General features: G+C 34.2%; 1 protein-coding gene across 4 annotated transcripts in view; it reads left to right on the forward strand.

Moving 5' to 3' along the window:
* Positions 1-24153, forward strand: part of PPP4R4 (protein phosphatase 4 regulatory subunit 4) — a 78358-nt gene that overhangs the window by 35131 nt on the left and 19074 nt on the right. For 3 of the 4 annotated variants that reach the window (XM_080594278.1, XM_080594277.1, XM_080594280.1), the window contains exons 6-14: positions 1896-2002; positions 5415-5522; positions 9976-10097; positions 12680-12802; positions 15369-15538; positions 16567-16686; positions 18576-18653; positions 20095-20181; positions 21444-21626. In XM_080594278.1, coding sequence (XP_080450404.1) covers positions 1896-2002; positions 5415-5522; positions 9976-10097; positions 12680-12802; positions 15369-15538; positions 16567-16686; positions 18576-18653; positions 20095-20181; positions 21444-21626 — 1098 coding nt within the window. The remainder of the gene's footprint in view (positions 1-1895; positions 2003-5414; positions 5523-9975; positions 10098-12679; positions 12803-15368; positions 15539-16566; positions 16687-18575; positions 18654-20094; positions 20182-21443; positions 21627-24153) is intronic. The other variant, XM_080594279.1, reaches the window with a different exon arrangement.

Raw genomic sequence — 24153 nt, forward strand, 5'->3', positions numbered from 1 at the left:
AGACAGGAAGGTCATCGTAGAAAGCTTTAGTATTCTTCAGCAAATGAATCCTCTATGTTTTCTAACACTTCCCTTACACTGAGTAACATGTTTTCACATATCCTGTTTTGAATTACAGGATAGTATCTCATTCTTTGTAGTGGACAAAAATTTTGTATTTCTGCTGAATAGGAATGAATGCTAGAGATGCATTTTATTGTGTGCTTCAGTTGTTCTTGATGTACCAAAAACCTAATGCCCTGCAAGCACTTGATTTTTTAGCATGTAGCTTTAGGAAGAGCAAGGAACTAGAAAATAATGTCTCCCTTTTTCTCAGCTAGTTTGTTTGGTTTTATTTTGAGAATTCATATTTTACTGTTAAGTTTAAAAGCTTTGAGACAGTGATATTTTGATGTCTAATGTAGAGATGCAAATATATAAACATTTCTGTGGTTTAAAAATACCGATTAAAATCAGTGGGTAACTGAAATCCAGCACTATTTAAAAAATAAACTTCTAAAAGGTGAAAATAAACTACCGTCAGCTCCAAAATCTAAATGTAATGTAATTTTACAGATGCCATTTAAACAGAATGTAGTTTTTACTCTGATCTTTCACTAGAACATAGTAACACATTTATATGCTTCCACAAAAATGTTTTGAGGAGATCACAGTTGATAGAGTGTTGATTCAGCAACTATACAGATACTAACTGAAACCAGCCTTTTATGTTACTTGAAGGATCTTTATGTCAGAAAATTAGGAATATTCTAGTAGTTAATTTTTTAGTAAATTAGTAAAAATCATAGTACAATCTTAGATTCCAAGGTTGTAAGGAAATGTGTGCTGGGTCAGACTAAAGGTCAGCCTAACCCAGTATCCTCTCTCTGGCAGTGGCCACTTCATGGGAGAGACTGTCTAGATTAGTAACTGGAGTTACTAGAAGTGGTGTGTTTGCTGTCATAGTTCAAAGACCAAGTAATATACAGTTTTATAGATAACTGATGAAATGTTTGTTTATGAAGTATTATAGTTAGAAGCATACCTTTTGTACTAATTCTAGTCTAGGTGAACTACTTGTCCTTACAATGGATAGATGCTCTCACCTCAAAATTTTGGTTAGTAAGAGGAGAGAAATGCTCTTAGAATACCATTAGGATAATATACAAGGCAGGAAAGTCTTTTTTGAGAGAGAAGTGAAGTTCTTCCTGAGTGAAAAACTGTAGCAGACTTCAGGAGAAACCTCTTTGTAATGTATTCCCTGGCCTGGGACCTGGATTTCTTTTGTTATTTCTGGGCAAAAAGTAGTGTATCTAAATGTGTTCTGCAGGCCTTTCTCAGTTTGTTTTTGGCACCATAGAGGTGATCCAACAAATGACAGCACAGCTAAGATGCTGGTTTTCTGCATCTATATGGAAATGAATTTTTTTCCCTACAGATCCCCAAATTATGTTTAAATGAGAGGGATTGTTGCTTCAAAACTTCACATTAAAAGTGGTGTTTCCTGGGAAAACTCACAAGAAAGAACTTCTCTCTCTCTCTCTCTTTTTTTTTTTTTTACAAGAACATATTTAAAAACTTTTGTCAAAATTACCAGCTAATAGCTATAAATATTCATATACAACTTAGTCTCAAAATAAAGACACAAGCAGACAGATGTAAAACTGGCTGTGATGTGAATCACAAACTGCTATTTGGGCCAAGATATTGGTTCAATACACTATAATTAGCACTGAATATTAAATGCAGGTTTCCAGTAGACTATTAATGTACATATGCATTACTATTTTTAGTACTGTTTAATTCCATGAACGGGTTAGATGACATTTGGGTTATATGTTTTACTGGATTTTTTTTTTTTAAGAAGGGGAATACATTATTTACTGCTGACATTTATTCTCTTTTCCTTCATATAGATACTGAATCCACTGGTTTCCAAGGCACAGATTTCTCAAACACTTCAGTCCCGCTTGGTTAGTTGTAAAATCATGGGAAAATTAGCTTACAAATTTGAAGCTCATATGTGAGTAGACTGTCCCTATATTTTCTTTCCATGGTGTATATCAGTATTTCTTTTTCAGAGACAAAATTTAGCACAGGAATAGACTTCATTGCAAAACTTAAATGCTTTCCTCTTATAGACCCCTTTGTCAGGGTAGTAAATTATAATAAAAGATGTTTGCTGTGTAACTAGCATATTCACACTTGCTGATGTCCATCATGTTATAACTTCAGATTGTATGGTCTTCCACAGGTTCAAATGGATGCCATTTTCACATCATTCTTGCATATTGTTTTTCTTTCTAGGAATGGATGTCTCTGCAACATAGAGACAAAACACAACTCCATCATCTTAGATTTTCTTGTCATAAATACAAACCCTTAAGAACTCTTGTTCCTAATTTTTTATCTAACCAAGTTTCACATGTAGACACTATTTATTTTTTTTTTCTACATATAGCTATGTGGAGATGCATTAGAAGCTATTGTTGTTCCCTGATATTATCCAGCTATTAGATGCAGTGTCTGTGGGTTTGGACTGGTTCACAACAGGAAAAGTAAATCTGAATACCTTATTTGCCCCAAACAGTTGGTACAGTGCATTCTTTGGAGTTTATCCAGTCTTATGATAGTAGCACCTTTTCACCTAAAGTGTTTCCAGTCCAGGCAATTGGACATTTGTGGTCATATTTTTTTTTATTTTTTTTTTTGCTGTTACAAAAGAAATCCACAGAGGGTTACTGAATTCACAGCAGCCATGTCTAGCTCAGGAAGTTCACTCTGATAGTGACTTTTATCCACCACAAAATGCAAAAATTCAGCATAACAGAAAACATGAACAACAGGACTGTATGACAAGATGTTTAGGAATAAATTTATTTAAAATATGATTTTTTTTCTTCAATAAAAAAGAACTAGAGGCAACTAAAATGAAGCTATCTATACCTTCATTTGCTATGTCGATTACACATATCAGACATGAAAAAGTTGATGAGCATGGTAAAGTAAATTTTTTTGAGAATGTTACCAAAGACTTCAAAACTTTTTTTCTACAAAAGTTGTAGGACTCTAGCAGAATAACAATTTCTCTTATTTATTTGATGTTACTTTCTTGTGAAAAAGAAGCGGCTTTCTAGATTACAAGCAATCTTATGGGAAGTTAAAATAATGTTAGCCATAATGTGTTCAAGTAATGCTATTTTTTGGGTATGATTCCGTGCTGTTAGGAATATGAAACCCCTCATTTCAGTGGATGTAGTAGCACCATTTCTGTATAGAAGCTACATGTTAAGAAACTGGTTGAAAATTTTCTGAAAATTTTCTGGGACGTGTTGATCCTGTGGTAGAGTTCTCTGGGTGCAGTTTAGAGAGCTGAAAAGAGACCTTGATCCACGGGTTTAGAATGTGACAGGCCAAGTAAGATACAAAACACCCTATCATTCCCCTTACAGGATGGATTTTGGTATTGGCTAAGGAGATGTGTTTGGCCTCAGGAGAAGTCAATATATAAACATAACTTCATATTATTCTTCAGAATGGCACTGTTTTTCCTCATAAAATATGCACTATAATTAAAAACCTTTCTTTCATGTTTCGTATTTCACATGACTTCCAGGTTATGCTATAGATTTTGGACAAAGTCACAACTGTGGAATAGAGCATTACTTTATCTACCCTCTGTTCCAACAGCTAGCTAAAACCAAGTCTTTTTCTGGAAGTACTCCCTACTTTAGAGGAATCTGAAGTGCCAAGCTCCCAAGACTATGTATAATCTTTGAAACTTCTAGACAAATTTTGTTATAAGAAGTAAATTATTTTTCACTGTGATAAACGGAGGCTGTGCAAAGTGACTTAAAAATTTGCTTGGCTGTCTTCATATTCTTTCTTTTGAATTTTAAAACAATGTAAAGATTTGGATAGAGACACTTTATGAATACTCAAGACAGCATCTTGGGCAATGAAAGGAAACACAAAGGCCGAATCTGCCAAGTTGTAGTATGTGTTTTTACTTAAAGAGAATTCAAAATAGTTGTTTTGTATCTGCCATTGATTTAATATGAATACTCGCATCTACTTGCTTAAAGGCATTGCAGTGCTGGAGCTTTTGATCTTAAATTCTTGTTCTACATTCTTCTTAAATATCTCTTTGGTTATGCGTGCATATCAAAGCTGAGGTATTAGAGACTGCCAAGTGGGCTGTCTCTCCTAATGCATTCTATTGTTTTTATTTCAGTAGGCCCCAAAGCTTCGATAAGGAGTGATATCTCATTGTATTAAATGCCACACAAATACACAAGATGGCAAAAATACACAGGCTAATTTTCATCCCACAGCATTACTAGTCACTACCTCAGTCATTGTGTTTTCTTTTTTTTCCTATGTGTGGATGTTTTTTGGTCTGTTGAATTCTGTAACATGTAGACAGTAGTATGCCAACCTCTTGACAGAAGGCCAAAGAGTGCGTTAGTTGAAATCCTTCGTTCATCTCACCCTCAAGGCTGAAAGATGTGGAAGAAATTACTGCCTTCACCTAGCTGTAGTGAAGCTTAAATTTAACTTTTCTCTGTATTTTATAATCCTACAATAGCCTAATGGCTTCTGAGATTATGGTAGTATATGGATCACAGTTTCAGTTCACAATTAGATAAATGTTCAATAGGTTCTGCAATTTGGACTGTTTAATGTGAAAATAGAGAAAAAAAGAAAAAAAAAGACACTGTTTTTCACCATGGGAGCTAAGATTCTACTTGGCATATGTACCAGGCTGGGCTTCAGGTCGTATGAAATCTTCACAAGCTGTAAGAATTAGGTTTATCTTCAGGAAAATGCTGACTAAGTTTTGTGGCAAAGTTTCAAAAGGCAACAGAAGACTGACCTACAGCAGTGTGTAAGTGCTGATTTGGAGATCAGTCAAGTGCTGATTTGGAGCATCTTTGATATACACAGGAAAAGATTAATCCACATCTGAATCAATAGAGCTGTCTTATTCCATGATGATTTCTGACTCAAAAAAAAAAACAACAAAAAACTTTTATTAGGATTCCTATCTTTTCTGTTTTCAAAGTAAAGACAAGATTAATTGGGATTTGCACTTCCATTTATATTGTATTCTTACAGTGTTTGTTCAAAAATTGTACTGAAAATAGTTACGAAATGAGGACAGCATCTCTAAGCCTACCTGCTATTTTGTTAGTTTAAAAAACATAATAGATGAAATATGAGGAAATAATAATGACTATAAATAATCCTTTTTCTATTTCTTAATAACGTATAGTTTATAATTTCAAGTTTTCAGAAAAGTCATTTACCACGTTTAATAAGTTAGTTAAAAAAAATTGATCTTACAAGTCATATAGGGATATAATTTGAGTACTATAAAGTGGATTTTATATATTATTGTTTTATATATTAATAAAAAATGTTCATGTTTTTAGTATTAAAAGAGAGATTCTTCCATTGGTAAAATCACTGTGCCAGGATGTAGAGTATGAAGTAAGAACTTGCATGTGTCGGCAGCTGGAGCATATAGCTCAAGGAATAGGGTGAGTATAATTTGCATAACTGCTTTTAAATGCAAAATCTTCCTATGAAATGTTTAATGGTAACCTAAAAAGAGATTTTTTTTAACCCTTTTAAAATTTCTAACTTAATTTTTGCATACTTAATAATGAATTTGGAGTGTGCGGGTTTGTTCTTAGGAATTACAGTTGGCTGTTTTCCATTTTCAGTTTTTTACTTCTTTATGATAGTAGAATTGCTGAACCATAAAAACATATTTTTTTTTTTTGTAAATAATGAGTTTATCAATAGCTTCTTGAGATCATTTCAATTTTATGTTGATGACACTAGGTGTATTTAAAAATATGAGGACTATGGCAAGTATTGTTTCTTATTATTATTATGCCATTTTTTGCAAAAGAATGTGTGTTTTGCAAGCAAATTTCAGTTCGTTGTCGACTCTAATTCTGAAGACCTTCATGATGCACATATAGTAATAGAAACAGTTCATGAAGATTTATTTTAACATAGCACAGAACATATTAACCACACATTCAGGGGTAGGCCCTAAGTGAACAGCTATTTTAAAATTCTTGGTCTGTCCACCTGTTCCAGCGCCAGGAAATAAAAACAAATAAATAAATAAATAAAGCAATACCTCGTCTTACAGACTTGAAGAAATAATCAAGTGATATTCCCTGTGCTGTTACCCAGGTGGATAGGTTAAATCTTAATAGTCCCTCTGGCCTTTAAAATTGTGAATTTATGAGCAGATTCAGGGATGAGGCTGAAACATAATTTGAAAGATACTGTAAAAATGCACTTCAGTTTGTTAGTACTGATGTTTGTGGAAGTTATGCCTGTGCCTGTGGTAGATATTTTTTTTTAATGAAGAGTTAGGTTGTTATTTAGATTCCGAGTTTTTAAAACAAACAAAAAGACCCAGAAATTCCTGCAAACAATGTTGTTAACCTGTGAGTCAGGGAATACTGAAGAAACGCATGTTCATGCTGTTTTTTAGCCTACTCAGATAGAGGGGAAATAATATTCACAGCAAGAACTAAGCATTGCTGTAACATACTTAATTTCACATTGTTTTGGTAATGTCATTCTGAACAGTAATTTCTAGATTCCCAGATAAACTTGCCCATATTGCATACAAAATAATTTTATATTTGTGCTTTAGATGGCTCTACTGCAAGGTCCTTGCAGTAGAAAATTCAAAGGATGTGAATAATGTTGAAAACATAATATTATTCATTGTTATTCATAACTAAGTAAAGTATTCACTTGTTTTTGTATTTATTTTCTGTTATAACAAAAGGGAGCTTAGCATGGTAAATCGTTTTAACATTTTTCATATTGAACAGTTTTTTATTTAAAAGAACCTGATTGCAGAAAACAAAGATAGTATTTGTTGATATTGTTGGTACTTATAGAACTGAAAAAATAATATACACTTTACTAAACTGACTGAATAATTTGAAAATGTATTTATTTTTATTGCTCTCACGTATCTCATGTATCTTTAAGTATCTTAAAATTGAATTCTGTTTAGTGGGAGATTAAAGATGAGTGAAAGAGAGGGTTCTGTTTTTCTTCAGGGACTGACCACTTAAAAACTCCTTTAAAGGGAGGGGTGGTTCTAACCCGTCATGTTAGTTTGAAGTCTTTAGATGCAACCAAAATGGAAAGCCACAAAACATGTCTGCAGAACATTTTTTTTTTAAATTTTTGCTTCCTGATTTCAGTCTTCACTTGGAATATAGTCCTTTACTTCTCTCCTCTGGCTCTTTCTACACTGTATGTTCTTGTGTTTTTCAATCATCTTCCTTCCTTCTTTCTTGTTTGTTTTTGTTCAATACTATGAGATTTTCTTGTTTTCATATGAGATACAATCTGCATTTCCATAGATTTCTCTAACCTTTTCAGTTAATCTCTTTTATAATCAAGAGCTGAGAAGCAATCATATGAATCTGTCTTTGAAAATGATTTACACGTAATACAGCAAAATAATTTTTTAGAAATAATCTATATGTTATTCTGAGTAAAATAACTCTTATCTAGTATATGGGTATAGTCACGGAATATTGGTTTCATATAAACCTGGAAACCTTTTATATATTTGAAAAAATGTACAGCTGCATAGATTCCCTTGCCCTGTAACTCAGTCTATTGAGAAGAATAAAGTGGTTTTGTGTAGCAGCTTTTAGAAAACACTTGTGTGAATCTGTGAATTTGCTTTCAGTAGTTTTGTTTCACATATAAGACAGGTATATATGGACAGGCAGGTGTTGAAATACACTTGAAATGTGTGCATTTATGTTGTTTTCTGTACTCCCCCTCCAAATGCTTTTTAATTTCAAGGTATGCTTGGTATGAAAGAAGAAACAATAAAATTATTTTCATGTGTAACAAGGGGGCAATACCTTATACTAATAAATGACCATTTTGGAAAGGAAATACCATTTTCCTCATTCTGGTGAGTGTCTATAAAATTAACTGAATTGGATGTATTATGCCTGGGAGATGAAAGTCTAAAAATGAGGTAGGTATTACTCAGTGGCAAATGGCAGTATTACAGTCAATTTACCCAGCATTAGTACGGTAGTTTAATAGAGCTAAATACATAGTTATCAATTAGTGGTCCATTTTGTATCATTTTCTTTAATTCTTTTCTCCCCAGCTTGTATTTTTAGCATTTATATACCCATACGCACTGCTTTCTGTCCGAGTTTTCTGCCTGGTCCCTCCCCAGTGATTTAGATGCTTTAGTTCATAGAAGTGGAAAACTGTCGGTATTTTCAAGGTGTAAGCTGTTGCTGTGTTCTGTGTTGGGGATGAATAGGTAATAGGAAAATAAAGACAATTAAATTAACAGAAATAAGCACATCTTCATGTAAATGATGAAAGCATAATGCTACAGTAGTTCCAAGATCTGTTGTTACTATTTAGTGATGTTATCTAATGGTATTGTGATTTTCTCATAATATTAAATAAATGATTAATCATCTGTTTGGAAGAATACTTTTAAGCTACAGCTTGATTTACTAGTAACAATAATAAACTTTGCAAGGTGCAAATCACTGATGCTGGTTATTTATAAAATTTGCAAGTGTTACTGTTCATATTGACTTACAAAAGGGATAGTTGTTACTTGTTTAGTCTAATTGTAAGGATGTTTTGGGCATTTATATTTCTGTAAAAGTCTGTCATCCTAGAGGTTGTGATTAGTTTTGCATTAAAAACTGTGAATGAAGTGTTAGAATATAAATTCTTTGTATACATTTGCATGAAGTGTCAAATGTAGTTTTGATTTTATCATCTCAGTTAATGCTCATGTAGTATAATTTTATCAGCATTTCCCTGCAGTTTTGTATTTTGCCCAGTATAAACATGGAGGGCCAGATCCCTGGCTGTTTTAAATTGCTGAGGTCCCATTCTTGAGATGTGCTGCTTACAACAGCTTTCACTAATTGATGTTCAGACCAAGAGCTTGTACATGAGAGCAGAACAAAGTGAGCTTCTTCACTTGTATGCATACAAATTATCTTGACTTCTATTAAAAAGAAAAAAAAAAGAGCATGGCAGGGTCAATCAAGCAATTAAGAATTAGCTATTCACTGGGACATTGGAAAGTTATGCTGGTTGGCAGCTTTTACAGAAGCTGTGCTCTTGCTCCAGGAGATGAATCTTTTTTCATCTTACTTTGCAGTCACTTTACTGCGCAAATGATTCTGTGTCAAGAGTTTTTCATTCCTTCTTAGTCACCTCTCTGATGAAACTCTGATTTCTAATTCAGTCCCTAGTATAGCAGTTTGCTGCCAGTGTCGAGACTGAAGTTGTCAGGACCATCACACACGCAGACAATGATAGTCATTATCAAGGCAAAAACAGGCGAGCAGAACCTTTTCATTGCTACTTTAAAACAAGCCTAAAAGCTCGTGTTTGGACTAGTCAGGAAAATGTGTGTTCTCTGAGCAGTAGTTGCGTACCCTTTGTAAAGAAGGCTTGTCTTTGAAGCATAGTATTTCTGGATACTTCAATCCAACTCCAGATATTTTATGATTTCTATGACCCATATTTAATCATTTTGGCTTTGGAACATACTCTTCCATTGCATTAAGCAGTTTGTATTTTCTGAATATTTGATCAGAACAGTTTTCTTAGTGGCCTAGTGAAATAGCTGGACTCCTCTGAGCTTTTTCAGATTGCATTTTGTCTGATTTATTTTGAGTTCATTTGAATGATTTTATGTAAATGAAGTTTCACATTTTAAACTTTTTTATTTCCATGGCTGATGAAGAATAAAGTCCTGAGATTGATTGCAGATTGTTATTTGATTTTCATTTTCTTAAAACTTAGTCATTTTTTCCTTCTTGGCCACCCAATAAATGTCTAAATTGGTATTTCAGGAAATAATTATTATTATGATTTTTTGCTATGGCAACATTGTTTCATAGTGTTTTCTCTTTAAATGCTTGCCTCAATTTGCAGGACAGAACTAACCAAAACTGTAGTGCTTCCTGAATTGGTAGAGCTGGCAAGAGATGAGGGCAGCAGTGTACGCCTTGCAGCTTTTGAGACATTAGTGAATCTGCTTGATATGTTTGATGCAGGTAAGGACTTAATTTAGGTTTGGTAGCCCAGTTCTTAATGCATCTTATAAATGTAATTAAATCTATGTTTTCTCTGCAATCTTTTAATTTTTCATTTATCCTGTATGTATTTCATGTCCTGCAATGCTTTATGGATGAATTTATTTTAAGAAAGGTAAACCAGTTGTTCACAAAGTAAGTTACTTTCTTATTCTAAGCATCTGTATAATGAAACTAAATTGAATGAGTAAAATTACTGTATAAGGATAGGAATATTGGGTTGTTAATATTTACTTACTACTATTAATATGCATAATACAAAAATGTTAGTTAAACATATGCAGATGCCTGTCTTTTTTTTGCTATTAACTTTTTTTGCCTCTTAATCTAAGTAAAGGTAGTCCTAGGCAGACTGGAGCCTGCTTCTGAGCTGAAGAAACCAGGCTGGGGCAATGACACGATATCTATGTGTGTATCAGTAAATGTTTCAATTTTCAACACTGAGTGTTGTATATCAAATGCACTTACATGTTTTGGAACAGAAAAAAAACTCTTCATGTCCCATAAACTGCAGTGTGCACAACTGATCTGTTTTAGAGGCACTAAGCATCAGCAATTGCCATTTTAATCCTTGTAAATTTGTGCATAAAAAGCACTGAAAGTTTTCTTCATTGCAATGAGAAAGTGTGTGTACTATATAAAGCTTTTCAATTTATTTATAATGGAAAATGTAAATTCTTGCAATTTTCCCAGAACTCTATATTGTTCCTGTAAACAGCATGAATATTTCATGCTTGTCCAGGTGTAGGGGTGAGTGTCTGCATCTTCATGGGAGGAAGAAGAAATTCTCTGTTGTATGTGGTTTATGTATGTGGTTGGCTTAGTGGTAGTGGGATGCCGACATTCATGGCGCTCAAGTTCCCATCGCAGGTTCAGTTCAACAGTGATTGGAGCAAACTTTAAGGAGAGCTACTGTAACTGCTCCCATGTAGGGGAACATTCTGGATAACTGCAGTGCGCTGTCCTACAATCACCATTCCTGTCCCAAATTTTTCAGTGGTATGTAGGTAGACAATAGCAGGCAGCTTTGGCTCTATATCAGTTGTGTTCTCCACTGTTTGTGTACAACTGAGGCAGTACAAAGAAGTGAAATTCACAAAAGTTCCTTGATAATGTATGTGTAAAAAGTTTTCTATTATAAGCTCTGTTAGTGATTGTTGACTGGTGCTCATAGCTTGCCACTTTGCTCTTTATACAGTCTTTTTCCAACCTCTTCAGTTGTTTATCTTCATTAGCAACTCTGTATTTTGCACATTTCCCACTCCCGTCTTACTGACTATACTACTCCCTCCTGATACATGAGTGAGGAGCAAATATTTACTTTACAGGAACTTGGTGATGAATTACTGAAATACATGACTACGTATAAGCCATATGGAGACATACATAGAGAAATAAGATTTTTAGGGAAAATACAATCGGTGAACTTTTTAGCAATGAGTGCTTTTATTAGCAAGTATACTAGTAGGTTAATTTTCAAATTCTTGAGCCATTACATTGATGCTATCAAGTTTCTGCTTCTCTTTTTTTCCTCCCTTTCTTTTCCCCGCCTTCCCAATTGCTTTTAACTACTGCTTTTAGCTATCAAAAAGAATTATCAAAACCCAAAAAACTTAGAGAAAGCAATCAGGGATTATTAACAGTTTTGCAAGGAATGTGTTTGTAGAAGTTTGGTTTGAATAATTTTTGGTTTCATGGCTGAACTACAAAACAAACATTTTGAAGGTAGATCACCCAAAATTATATCCTAGGGTTTCTTTCCCACAATAAAAAAATATTTTTTCAGGTCAACCTAAAAATGTTGTTCATTTGTATGAATTTGCTGAATTTGAGAATTAAGTTACCATTAAAAAAAATCCTCATCCTTTTAAAATTTGAATATTTTAAAATACAATGGCTTTATTTAAAAGAAGTTGAAATGGATCAACTTCTTTGAACATTTGCTCCTTTGTTTTATGGGGAAGCAGGGTGCTTGACACTATTTGCTGGATTTTACTTCAATTTCTAAATGATTTCGTTTCTTTCCCCTTAATTATTTCGTTTCTTTGTGAATGTATTGTTTACCAAAAGCCTTGCAACGTCTTCTTCTCACTAGGTTGAAAAAATTAACTTCCAGCAGATCCAGACTTTTCTTTTTACCATCATGGTCCTGTTTGATCTAGATGTCCCTGTATTTCTACTACTGTAGGAATTTTTATTGTTGGAATACTGCTGTATTCTTTATCTCCCTGTATGCTGGTGAACAAAGAAGTTAGTAGCTGTTCATTTATTCTCTGTCCCGTAAGTTAGTGGTGAGTGCCCTTTCCCTGTAAATGCACAAAGACAGAAAACAGGTAAGGTATTAAAAATCAGGACTTGTGTTATGGTAGTGCTCATCACTCTCTTTTACCTCCTATTTTCTGCCTCAGTAAGTGACTGCCAAAAAGACCCCTAAGCATGTTAAATTACATTTTTCATAACTTCTTTTAGAAGTCCACTCTATGTGGTCTTTTTAGATGTTTGATAACAAATGGCTAACTTTAAAAATGTCTTTTGTTTTACAGATGATAGGAGTCAAACTGTGCTTCCCTTAGTGAAATCATTCTGTGAAAAGTCCTTCAAAGCAGATGAATCTATCCTAGTTTCTTTGTCTTTCCATTTAGGGAAACTGTGCAATGGATTATATGGTACGATTTAATGTTCTTTAAAAATAATCTTTTTTAAGATTAAGGGAAGGTCAGAAAATTTGAAGCACTTAGAAAATATCCAGATTTGAATACATGAAGTGAAATAATAGCAAATATGGCATGAAAAGTCTGAAATAATCTATTACATAAATATTGGGTTTTGTGAAATTTCTCTTAAGGTGTCCATTTGGTTATCGTTCTTTTATGTTTAGACAGGGACAGAAGTGGAAACATAATGGCTTTTATTTATTGATTTGACTCATTTTATTATTTTATTATTTTTTGATACTTTGTTGGATATTCTGGAACGTCTGAGTTGAGTGACTGAATGTTTGAAACTAGAAACCTTTGAGAGCACAGTATGATGCTAACTTTGTACGTTCACTTTTCTGCATAGCCCATAAGGAGCTTCAAGGGAGAAAGGAGATCTAATACCATATGGATTCCCAGCTGCAGCTGAAGCCAAATCTGTACCCATAATTCCTGTTTTCTGTACCTTAGCACTTGAGCTCAGCAGATCTTTCTTTGATCATTCTGCCCACCTTTGACTCTTCACACAGAGCTTACCTGGGAAGGGGTAGAACACAGTTTTAAATGACAGAGAATTTTCCCCTAGATTCTTAAGCCCTTTGATATTTCTTACAGATCTTTAAAATGATTCTTTATGATCAGGTTAGACACTATCAAAGTGACAGTTGCTTCACTGCAAATAACTTGAAAGGGCTATTCCACAGGGCCTAGGTGTTGTTTACAGAAATGAAGAGCTAGAAGAGTCCATCCTGTTTTTATCATGTCTTCCCCATCTTCTTAAGGTTGACTGACTTTAATTGTGATCTCTTTTCACCTCTGAACACCATCTGACTGGTTCCCATTTTTCTCGAAGTGTTATGCCCTAGTAGAGCAGAACAAAGTGGAAGGCCTATTTCATGCGTCTTGCAAGCTAAATTGCTTTTTACATTTTTAACTGTGAAAAATAGCCTGTTTTGTTTTTTTTCAATAGTTTTCAATAGTTAGACACTATTTGTTCAAGTGCAGCCTATGAGCAGAAGCAGCTCAAAATTTTGTTTTTCTCTTTTTTTTATTATTTTTATTTTTATAAAACTGTCATCTGGTTACTCTTTCTCTTTCTTAACATATCTGGCTAAGCATGATACCTTACCGCTGTCCTAATGGAATAACAGCCTAAAGTTTTAATACCGTATGTCCAGTTTCTGAAGATCATTTTAAACTCTAAGGCTATCTTCTGAAGGAATAACAGTCTCCCTTCTAGGTTGATGTTGTCAGAATATTTAATAAGCATATTCTGTAACGCAACATCCGAAAAAGTGAAAATATTGGGTAGTAACAGAACAAGGATAGGCCTTTCTTCATACATTTGTCTGTTTTGAGAGCAAACCATTTGGTAACTTTCTCTTAACTGCTTTTTCATGCAGTTTTGAAGCCACTTTATCGATCTTCATCTCTGTTTCCCCATCCCTTACTTATGAAACTGTCAACACACGTGCCCTTTACTGTATTTTTTGTATTCACAGCTCTTATCCAGTATTACATGGAAACGGAATCAGTTTGATAAGCTTTCCTTTGCCCTGGTGGCTGTTGCTCATTTTCTTGATTCCTTTTCAGTGTTTACAAGTAGATTTTGTGATTTTTTTTCTTCAATTTTTCAAAAACATGAAGTTAATCTGAGTGATCTATAATTATATGGCTTGTTCTTCCCCCTCTGACTGTTAGATATCAGTACCACTTCAGCCCTTTTCCAGTCTGATGCCACTTACGTAAGATTTCAGCAGCTAGTAATTCTAATATTCTTGCATGGTGGACTGAAGGACATCTGACCTTGCACTTTTTGAAAACTTCTGTCATGGTTTAAGTATTCACTGACCTTTTTCTTTTGTACTTGAAGCTGGCACCTTTGTCAGTCATTAATTGTACTGAGCCTGATTATACTAGTGAAGTTTGAAAAAGAAAATAAAAGCGTTAAGCATTTCAACCTCTTGGTATCAATCACCGATAGCTTTCCTGTCTCCCTTGATTAGAAAACTCAGCCCTTCCTTGATGGCTCCCTTAGAAATGTGTACTTATTAAATGACCTCTTAATTTTTGAAGTCATCTTGCTAGTTGCATTCCATCTTGTTTTGTTTTCTAATTTTGCTCTTATACCTCTTTACTATCTGTTGCAAGGTGGCCCAATTTTTCTACTTTCTGGAGGCAAGGAGTGTTCATGTTATTGAGTTCCATAAAGATCTAAATATTTAATAAAAATGAAACCAATATTAATGGAACAAACAAGTATATACACAGTCCTGCTTTTAAAAACCTGACTATTTCAAAAATTATATAGACAGAAATTAAGATTCACTCTGTTATAGCTAGGTGTCATTTTTCTGTAATCACTTTATCTGTGTAATTCATAATGATGATACTGCACTAGGCTGAAGGGGGGAAGGTAGATTAAAACTTGGCATATTTGAAAGATTTGTAAATGAGTTTTGGACATTATTAATAGCATTTGTAATGAGAAAAGTAAGCTTCTTTAATTTTTATTTATTATTTATTTATTTTTGAGGCATCTTTACTCCTGAGCAGCACTTACGGTTTTTGGAATTTTATAAGAAGCTTTCCACACTGGGTTTGCAGCAGGAAAATGGACACAATGATAATCAACTACAACTTCAAACTCTGGAACAGGAAAAGAAATATATTTCAGTGAGGAAGAACTGTGCTTACAATTTTCCAGTAAGTAACATTAATTTGAAGTTAACTAAGTTGTGTCGTATATTGTTCACTATATAGAACCATGAGAAGGATAGAGAAGTTATTGCCAACAGTTACGCATTTTAGCCGGATTCCAGCTCTCCCCTGGAAAGTTCAAGATTACGGCTTAAAGTAGAGGTTGTTCAAAAGAGTTACCAGGAAAGATTCCTCTTTGCAGATTCTTAGTAAACCATCAGAAAATTTTGTCTGAGAGAGTGCTGTTCCAAGAGATTGCTGGTCTCATTCTTCCTGTAAGTTTTCTCCAAACTGTTAGTACAAAGGCCTTGAAAAGATGACTGTGAAACAGAGTAGCTAATTTCAAACCATCCAAGGCTAGTTTTTTTGTGTGTCATGACATTGCAGGGACTTGAAGATTAAGTCTGAATGTTTAGATTCATATTTTAGATATTTTCCTGCCTGAATACAAAAAGGATTTTCTAGTTTGTAAGAGGTATTTAAATTTACCACTCATGATTTTCTAAATCTATTTTGTATTTTGACATTCTGCATTTATAAAGAAAATAAGATAGCACCAAGAGCCTGTAGACAGTTATTTTTATTCTACTTTTTATAGACAAGCACCAAGTATGTAGGTAGAAATCTGTAGGTTTATTTGAGCAAAAGCAAGGTATGTACACACACAATTACGCTGAAATTCAGATGCTTGTTTTTTCTCTCGTTAAAATGTTCTGAGGTCTCCAATTGCAGCTTTAACTAGATTACCAAAACATTAACATGATGTATAAAACTGAGGTTTTATACCTTGTGTTTTTAATCTCTGTCTTCAGAAAAAAGCCTCCAGCACATCTGGAAGATCTGTAAATCCAGTTAGTTCTTAAGTCTTTAACTTGTCTGTTGCCTGTGTTTTGACACAACCATCAAGAATGCCACACTTTGTCTTTAAAATCAACCTGTTTTTCAAGTGTCTTGCTGGTTGTAATTCAGTGTTTTCTTCTCTGATAGTGTGGCCTTTAGCAATACAGTTAATTAGAGACTTTATTTTTCCGTAGGCCATGATAGTTTTTGTGGATCCAAAGAACTTTCATTTAGAACTATATTCTATATTCTTCTGCCTTTGTCATGACCCTGAAGTTCCTGTCAGATATACTATGGCCATAAGCTTCTATGAAGTAAGTCTACAAAACTTCTTTGTTAGTACTTACATGTTTTTGGTTTATATTTTGTTCTTTAAAGTTACATTTATGACTGTTCAACCCAAAGAAAAAGATTTGAAAAAACTTGTTAAAATCAGTTTGTCAGAGGTGTTCAGTCCCTTACAAAACATAATTATAGCCTGTATACATATTAGTGTATTTAAGTTGTGTGACATTAGACTACAATGGTTTATTGTGAGGTTTAAGAATCAAAAGCTGGAAAAAGCTGGTCTAGTACCGCAAACATAAGCAATTGCAGTAATTGGAATATTTGAATGTTTTGAATGCTATTGTGAGAGGCACAGGAGAAAGGAGCTTGCCACTTCGGTCCTCAAAAACTTCTTTAGAACTGTACAGTGTGCTACTATGCTGCCATTCTGTGTAGAATATTTATATATATCAAGACTAGGTTGAATGCTCAAATTTCATGTGAAACTACTTGGAAACTTATGCAGATCTAAAAGCCGATGTATTCTTATTATGCCACTCAGTTTACAAAAGTTCCAGTACATTATTTTCATAAAAGTTCAAAAAATTCTTGAACTGCATAAATACTATTAGCTATATGGAGTGAATTCCAGAAACGAATGTGCACTCTCTCCTGATTGTAGTAATCCATATTGGAAATCTTCAAGGTTTTCATAGTGCTTTACATAGAATCTTTGTATTTAAATCCTCAAACTAGCCTTTTACGCCATTATGTAGCTGGGGAAAATGATAAGCTAAGCAGCTTGCTGAAAGCATTTAAATCACTAGTAGGGAAATAAATGAATCATAGAACCATAGATTCTATGAAGATAAGGTGGCTTTATTTCCACCATCTTAAGGAAGATGGATTGATTTCCACCTCTCCATGCCTGTTGATGTCTTGCCTTAATGAATTATAATCCAGTTAATTGTTGAAATTATTAGGTTAGCATACCATTCTGCATGTTTTAGGTCAGATATATAACACTTTTAAGGTTCTGTCTGAACATATGTAAAGTATTTTAGCTCATTAAGAAAAATCTGTAAAGTTATACCTTAGTCTGAATGTACATTTAGTGCTGGTTGATATATTTTTAAAACCATAGCTAAGCAACCACATGACAGGCAGATGTAAGTATTTTATGGCATTCACTGGTAGCTGGATATATGTATATATATTTCAGTAACCTCCAGTAACCACTTCCTTAAAGCTTAATCTTGATTGGAAGTAACCTCTTATCTTCACTTGGTTTATATAAACAAAGAAAGCCATTAAAAATCATTGTCTAAATATTCCGTATGGCAAAAATCTCATTCCTCAGATTTTTATCATATTTGCTATAAGACTTTTTTAACAGTTTGGAGATGGACTTTTCGTGTTTTTTTAGGAATCTATATGTGGCTTATCAAAGGAATCACAGGAAAAAACAAAACAAATAATGAAGGAGTGAAAACTTCTTATGTTGGGGAACCTTGAAATGCAGAACAGCCTAAGCCAATTTTTATATTTTGTCTTTTGTAAATTATATAGCTGACTGTTTACACTTACATGGATCACGAAGTTTGATATTTGAATATTCCAGAATGATTTTTTTTTATAACCTTGCAATGCAGTCCTAAATTTTTTTGGAAAATGTGAAATAGAGTTTATTCTAAAAGCATGTTTCATGGTTAGGTAATAGATATGTTTCTTGTTTCATATTCTTTATATAAGCATATTTTTAATGTGATCAACAGGAAAGTATATAACTTTAGAAGGCTGATATTAAAAAATTGTTTTGCAACCCCTCATGGTTGTTGAAAAGTAAGCACATGCAGCGTAATTCCTGCAGTGCCATGGAATTAAAGTATGGTTTATCTTGCTATCTCACTGTTTTTTGTTTGTTCGTTTTTTTGAGGTTGCTAAGCTTTTAAATTCTGGTGTGTATACAATTCATAAAGAACTGGTTACGCTATTACAAGATGAGTCACTGGAGGTAATATACTTTTATTGGAACTTTATTTTGCTTGTTACATTGAGGCACATTATCTTGATGTTTAATAACTCTGCAGTAAGACAGTAACTGCTTGAAATAATCTGTAGCTGTTACTTCTGTTTCACAGACACTTCATAAAGATGCAAGCCTTCTGTGAATAAAAAGGAGGAATATAGGAAGGTGTTTGAATTCAGTTAACCCACGCTGAATTCAGTACCTTTAAAAAATATTCATTCTAAATATTTTATTGATTGTTTTATTGTTTATTACCTTACAAGTTCTGTGGAAATATATGGTTTTGCTACTGTGTTAAAATATTTGTTGATAGCATTCCAGGTTTTTGCTTTCTTTTATTTACGTTTCTCCCATTGAAGAGGAGATGAAGTTGTCTATGGTTCAAAGATCAACACGTGTAGAAAAGTTTTTAGTCCAAGCTCTGGTACAGAATTTCTGGGTGTTCTTGAGATGGTTTAGTTTAGTGTGCCTTAGTTTCAACCTATGTAAAGCGTGAGTCACTTAGGTATGTATAACAGATACTGTAGCAAAACTTTTGGATTGAAAAAGGTCTTTGTTTGAGACAAAACTGCTGTTTCCTCTTGTACCGGTTATTCCAATACTTGATCCATTTTTTTCTGTATAGGATCTTTGGATATGGCATAGAAAAAATAATTTTGCTTTGAGGTGCTCCTTGTGATATCCTTTGTTAGGCATTTTCAAGGGAATTAAAAGTGTTCCTAGAACTCCTTTTAGCTTATGAAATTCTGACCAATCTTAAAAGATTTCTCAAGTCGAATGCCTGAAGGTTGAGACTCAGAAGCAGCTGGTGACTTTGAAAAATTATCCTAATTATAACTAACTAATAAAAATATCCAGTATTATAAACTATAACAGTCAGAACTGGTACCAAGTAATACTTAATGATATAATTTTCTAGTCTAGTTTCAAATCTAGCAACCTTTGAATGTAAGGTTATTCTATTAATAAAGGCTAAATATTCTGTTCTAATTTATCAATGGCAGTTAAATGAGGAAAAGTTGCTTTTAAGATTCAGATGGAAAATATCCAAAATACATTTCTTCATGTTTGTCTAGGCTGTTACTTAACTGTCTATGAAATGCAGATCTTTCTTAAAATGAATGTTCCTTTTTAAATATTGTATGCTGTGAACATTTTAGAAAGCACTGACTGTGGTATTGATGTAAATCAAAGCTATAATTCTGTTTTCCTAAAATGAATCCTATAATACTTATATTACTATATTAAAACATCAGTTTTAAATCCCAGACCAGGCTTCATCAGTACAAATAAGTTGGACCTCATTTTTTTTTCTCTACATTGGTGTGACAGAACAGCAGTAACACAGAAGGGATATAGTGGTGAGAGATAAAAATTGACTGGAGTTAATTTACAAACCTCATTCATGCAACCTTTCTTTAAATAGGTGTTAGATGCACTAGTAGGTCACCTTCCTGAAATCCTTGAACTAATGACGACTAATGGAGGAGAAAACAGTGGATCAGAAAGCAAGGTGGGTAATCCTATGATTTCCAATCTACTTTCTAAATTTAAATGAAGCTGGTAGCAAAGTTATTTCAGTAATTGTATAATAAGGTTTTCATGATTAGCTTCTTCTCTGGAGAAACACAGAGCTTCTGGCTTTTTATTTTTATTTTTAAACTTTAATAAAGAAGAAAAGATTTTAAAGATTAGACTTACTGTACAAATGATTTTTTTTCCAATGGTCTTTATCTAATTAACCACAGATTTGCTGAAATAGATCAGATTTTGAAACAGTCATTAAGTCGAATCAAAACTGACAATGCTTTTTAATAATTGGATTCACACTGAAAGTGATTGTTAATACCTAATTTTTTGGTATATTGATGTTGCAACTGCCAACAGTTGCCATTTTCAGACATGGCTGCTGGTAGGAGGAAGTCTGTTTCCTAAGGTAAAGGCACTGAATTAGGACTTGGGAAATCTGAATTTACTTCTCAACTTTGCTTATTTAATTTAATTTTATATGGCTCTGGGTGATGGTTTATTCAGTGACTCCTCACCTGAAAAATGGAACATAAAAGGTATCTTCTGCTTCAAGGTGCTGTTTTGAGCTAAATGAATAGAGAATGTATTTTTTTTATTTTATGGACAAAAGTTGAAACTATTATTTAAAAGTTATCAGAAGTTTATAACTGTAAATGCATACAACATGTAACAAGTGCCATGTCAAGTGTGGCAGTGTATTTCACTTTGCTTAGTGAAAGAGAATTTAGCTTGACTACTAGAAAGTCCTTGCCTCCTACTGAGATAAGGTGTACAATTTCTTCCAAAATGAAGTAGGAAGCTGAGAAAAGTAACTGCAAAGTTTACGAGTCTAGGAGGAAAAGGGGATTTATTTGGTTTAAAGAAGAAAAGACCAAGAGGACTGTCATAATTGTCTTCATACCTGTAAAAGGATATTACAAAGAGAACAGTAAATTGTTTTTCATTGTCAGGAGAAGTGGTTGGAACTGAAGGTGTATTTAGTTAGTTACTGGAATAGCTTTCTGAGTAGTTAACCATGGAATTTACTGTGTAAGAGAGGTAGTGTAATCCTGATCAGATTTTTTTAAGAAAAACTTAGACTAACACCTCCTGGCAATGGTCAGCTGATCCTGTTTGCCTAGAACAATTAATTGACTGCTTAAAATCTTTTTTCTCCTTACATTGTTGTGCTTTGTTTTTAAGCCTACTAACATGTCATACAGGTAGAAGATATGAATGAAATTATGTTTATATTTTTATTTCTAGTTACTCTCTATTCCTGACTTGATTCCTGCATTAACAACAGCAGAACAGAGAGCTGCAACTTCATTAAAGTGGAGAACTCATGAGAAGTTACTACAAAAATATGCATGTCTCCCTCATATCATATCAAGTGATCAGATTTATTACCGTTTTCTTCACAGAATGTTGACAATCATTTTGACAAATGTGAGCCCGTCTCTTTCCTGTTGTTTTTCATTTGTTTACGGTATTTAAAACAATTAGCACTAGATATTTGCTATATGTAGCACTATTTAAACATTTAGCTTAAAGTAGTATTTCTCATTGCATATAGTATATCAGGCTATGTTTTATTTCCTGTAAGACTGAAAAAAAATGCTCCATGAACTCTTTTCCCCCAGTTGGAGGAGCAAAATTTGTATTGACAGATTATCAAGTTCCACTCCCTCAGCTCTTCTTTCCTTTCTTTGTGCTTGTTACCAGTTTGTTTCTAGGTAAATCAAAACACTTTCCTCTGAGATACACCTTAAAATCATTAAACAAAGCTGCTATCTCTTTGTTTTTGCCTGTCATATTTGAATCAAAAAGTGTATGATTAATATTCTACATAGTCATAACCTCCGCCAGTCTGATTTTGCATAACAGACATAACTAAAATTGCAAATAGACACCAAATAATCTACATTTTTCCATGACAGCTCTGTCATGAAAAGCACAGACTGTTGCCAGGCTTCACAGGAATTGTATTTGAGTTGACTAATATTCCTATTCTTCCTCCATTCTCCTTGGTAGGCTGGTATTTTCTGTAATGAATTATGGTCTTTCTTCTCAATGTAGGGAGACAGTGCTTTATGGGAAATGAAATTAAGACAAAATGGTACATGATAAATTGTGCTTGATGGAAACATATAGATGTTTAAACATTTCAGGACCAAATTTCTAGGCAAAAAAAAAGCATTTTGCAAGTAGTTGCACCTAAAAATGAGGCAGTTATGCCAACCATATATCTATTCAACTTGAGAAAAGTTTGGGTTATAAAAAGTAATAAAAATATTAAAGGACTATCATAGAATCATTTAGGCTGGAAAAGATCTCTCAGATCATTCTAGACCAGCATCTAACCTAGCACTGCCAAGGCCACCAATAAGCTGTATCACTAAGCTCCACATCTACACGTCTTTTGAAGACCTCCAGGTATGGTGGTTCAACTACTTACCTGGGCAGCCTGTTCCAATAGTTTCAGTGAAGAAATTTTTCCTTATATCTAACCTTAACCTCTTCTGGTGCAACTTAAGGCCATTTCCTCTTGTCTTACCACTTGGTCCTCGGGAGAAGAGCCCAATCCCCACCTTGCTATTTCCTCCTTTAAGTTAGTTGTAGAGTGTGATAAGGTCTCCCCTGAGCCTCCTTTTCTCCAGGCTAAACAACCCCAGCACCCTCAGCTGTTCCTCGTAAGACTTGTTCTCTAGACCCTTCATCTGCTTTGTTGCCCTTCTTTGGACATGCTCCAGCACCTCGATGTCCTTCTTGTAGTGAGGGGCCAAAACTGAACACAGTACTCAAGGTGCAGCCACACCAGAGCTGAGTACAGGGGGATGATCACCTCCCTGCTCCTGCTGGCCATGATATTCCTGGTACAAGCCAGGATGCTGTTGGCCGTCTTGGCCACCTGAATGCTCTGGCTCATTTTCAGCTGGCTGTCAACCAACATCCCCAGGTCCCTTTCTGCCAGGCATGTTTCCAGCCACTCTTTCCCCAGCCTGTAGCATTGCATGGGGTTGTTGTGCCCCAAGTGCAGGACCCGGCCCTTGGCCATGCTGAACCTCATACAGTGTGTCTCAGCCCATCGGTCCAGCCTACCCAGATCCCTCTGCAGAGCCTCCTACCTGTGAGCAGATCAACACTGCTGTTCAACTTGTTGTTGTCTGTGAACTTACTGAGGGTGCACTTGATCTCCTTGTCCAGATAATTGATAAAAATATCGAAGAGAACTGGGCCCAGTACTGAGCCCTGGGGAACACTATATTTCTAATTAAACTGAACAATCATGAAATGGTTTTGAATGTCAGTCTTGAACTGAAAGAAGTATGATGGGGTTATATTGCAAGAAAAGACAGGTTTGATAACATTTCACATTTCAAACATTCAAACATTTCAAAAAGAAGAGCCCAGTCCTTAGTAATGCCAATTATGTGGTATTAAAGGATAAGTGTGTGGAAGTATTGAATACAAGTATTGATTTTGAAAAGTCAAGATTTTGGAATACCCTCAATTTAACCTCATAAACATCAGATATCATTGGGTTTGAGAACATTTAATATCTTTCAGAGCTTTTGGTCTACTTTATTTTTTGGCTTGGATTCATAAGCAATTTCAACACATTCTAAAATTTTAATCGTACCTCTTCAGGTTTGATTTACCAAGTAAAAATGTGTACGGCTATATCAGTTTTTCATTCTACAAGTCTGATATATACATTCTTAATTGATCATAGAATCATAGAACCGTTTGGGTTGGAAGGGACCTTAAAGGTCATGTAGTTCCACCACCCCTGCCACGCGCAGGGATGCCACCCACTAGATCAGTTTGCTCAAAGCCCCATCCTGCCTGGCCTTGAACACTTACAGGGACGGGGCTATTATATCAGAATTTGTAAAGTTAGGCTAACTTTTAGCTATTTATTCTACTTCTTGATTTTTATACATTTTTGGTTATATACTCCTTCAGGTATGTT

Source organism: Anser brachyrhynchus (assembly GCF_964034855.1).
Source record: "Anser brachyrhynchus genome assembly, chromosome: 5".
NCBI lineage: Eukaryota > Metazoa > Chordata > Aves > Anseriformes > Anatidae > Anser > Anser brachyrhynchus.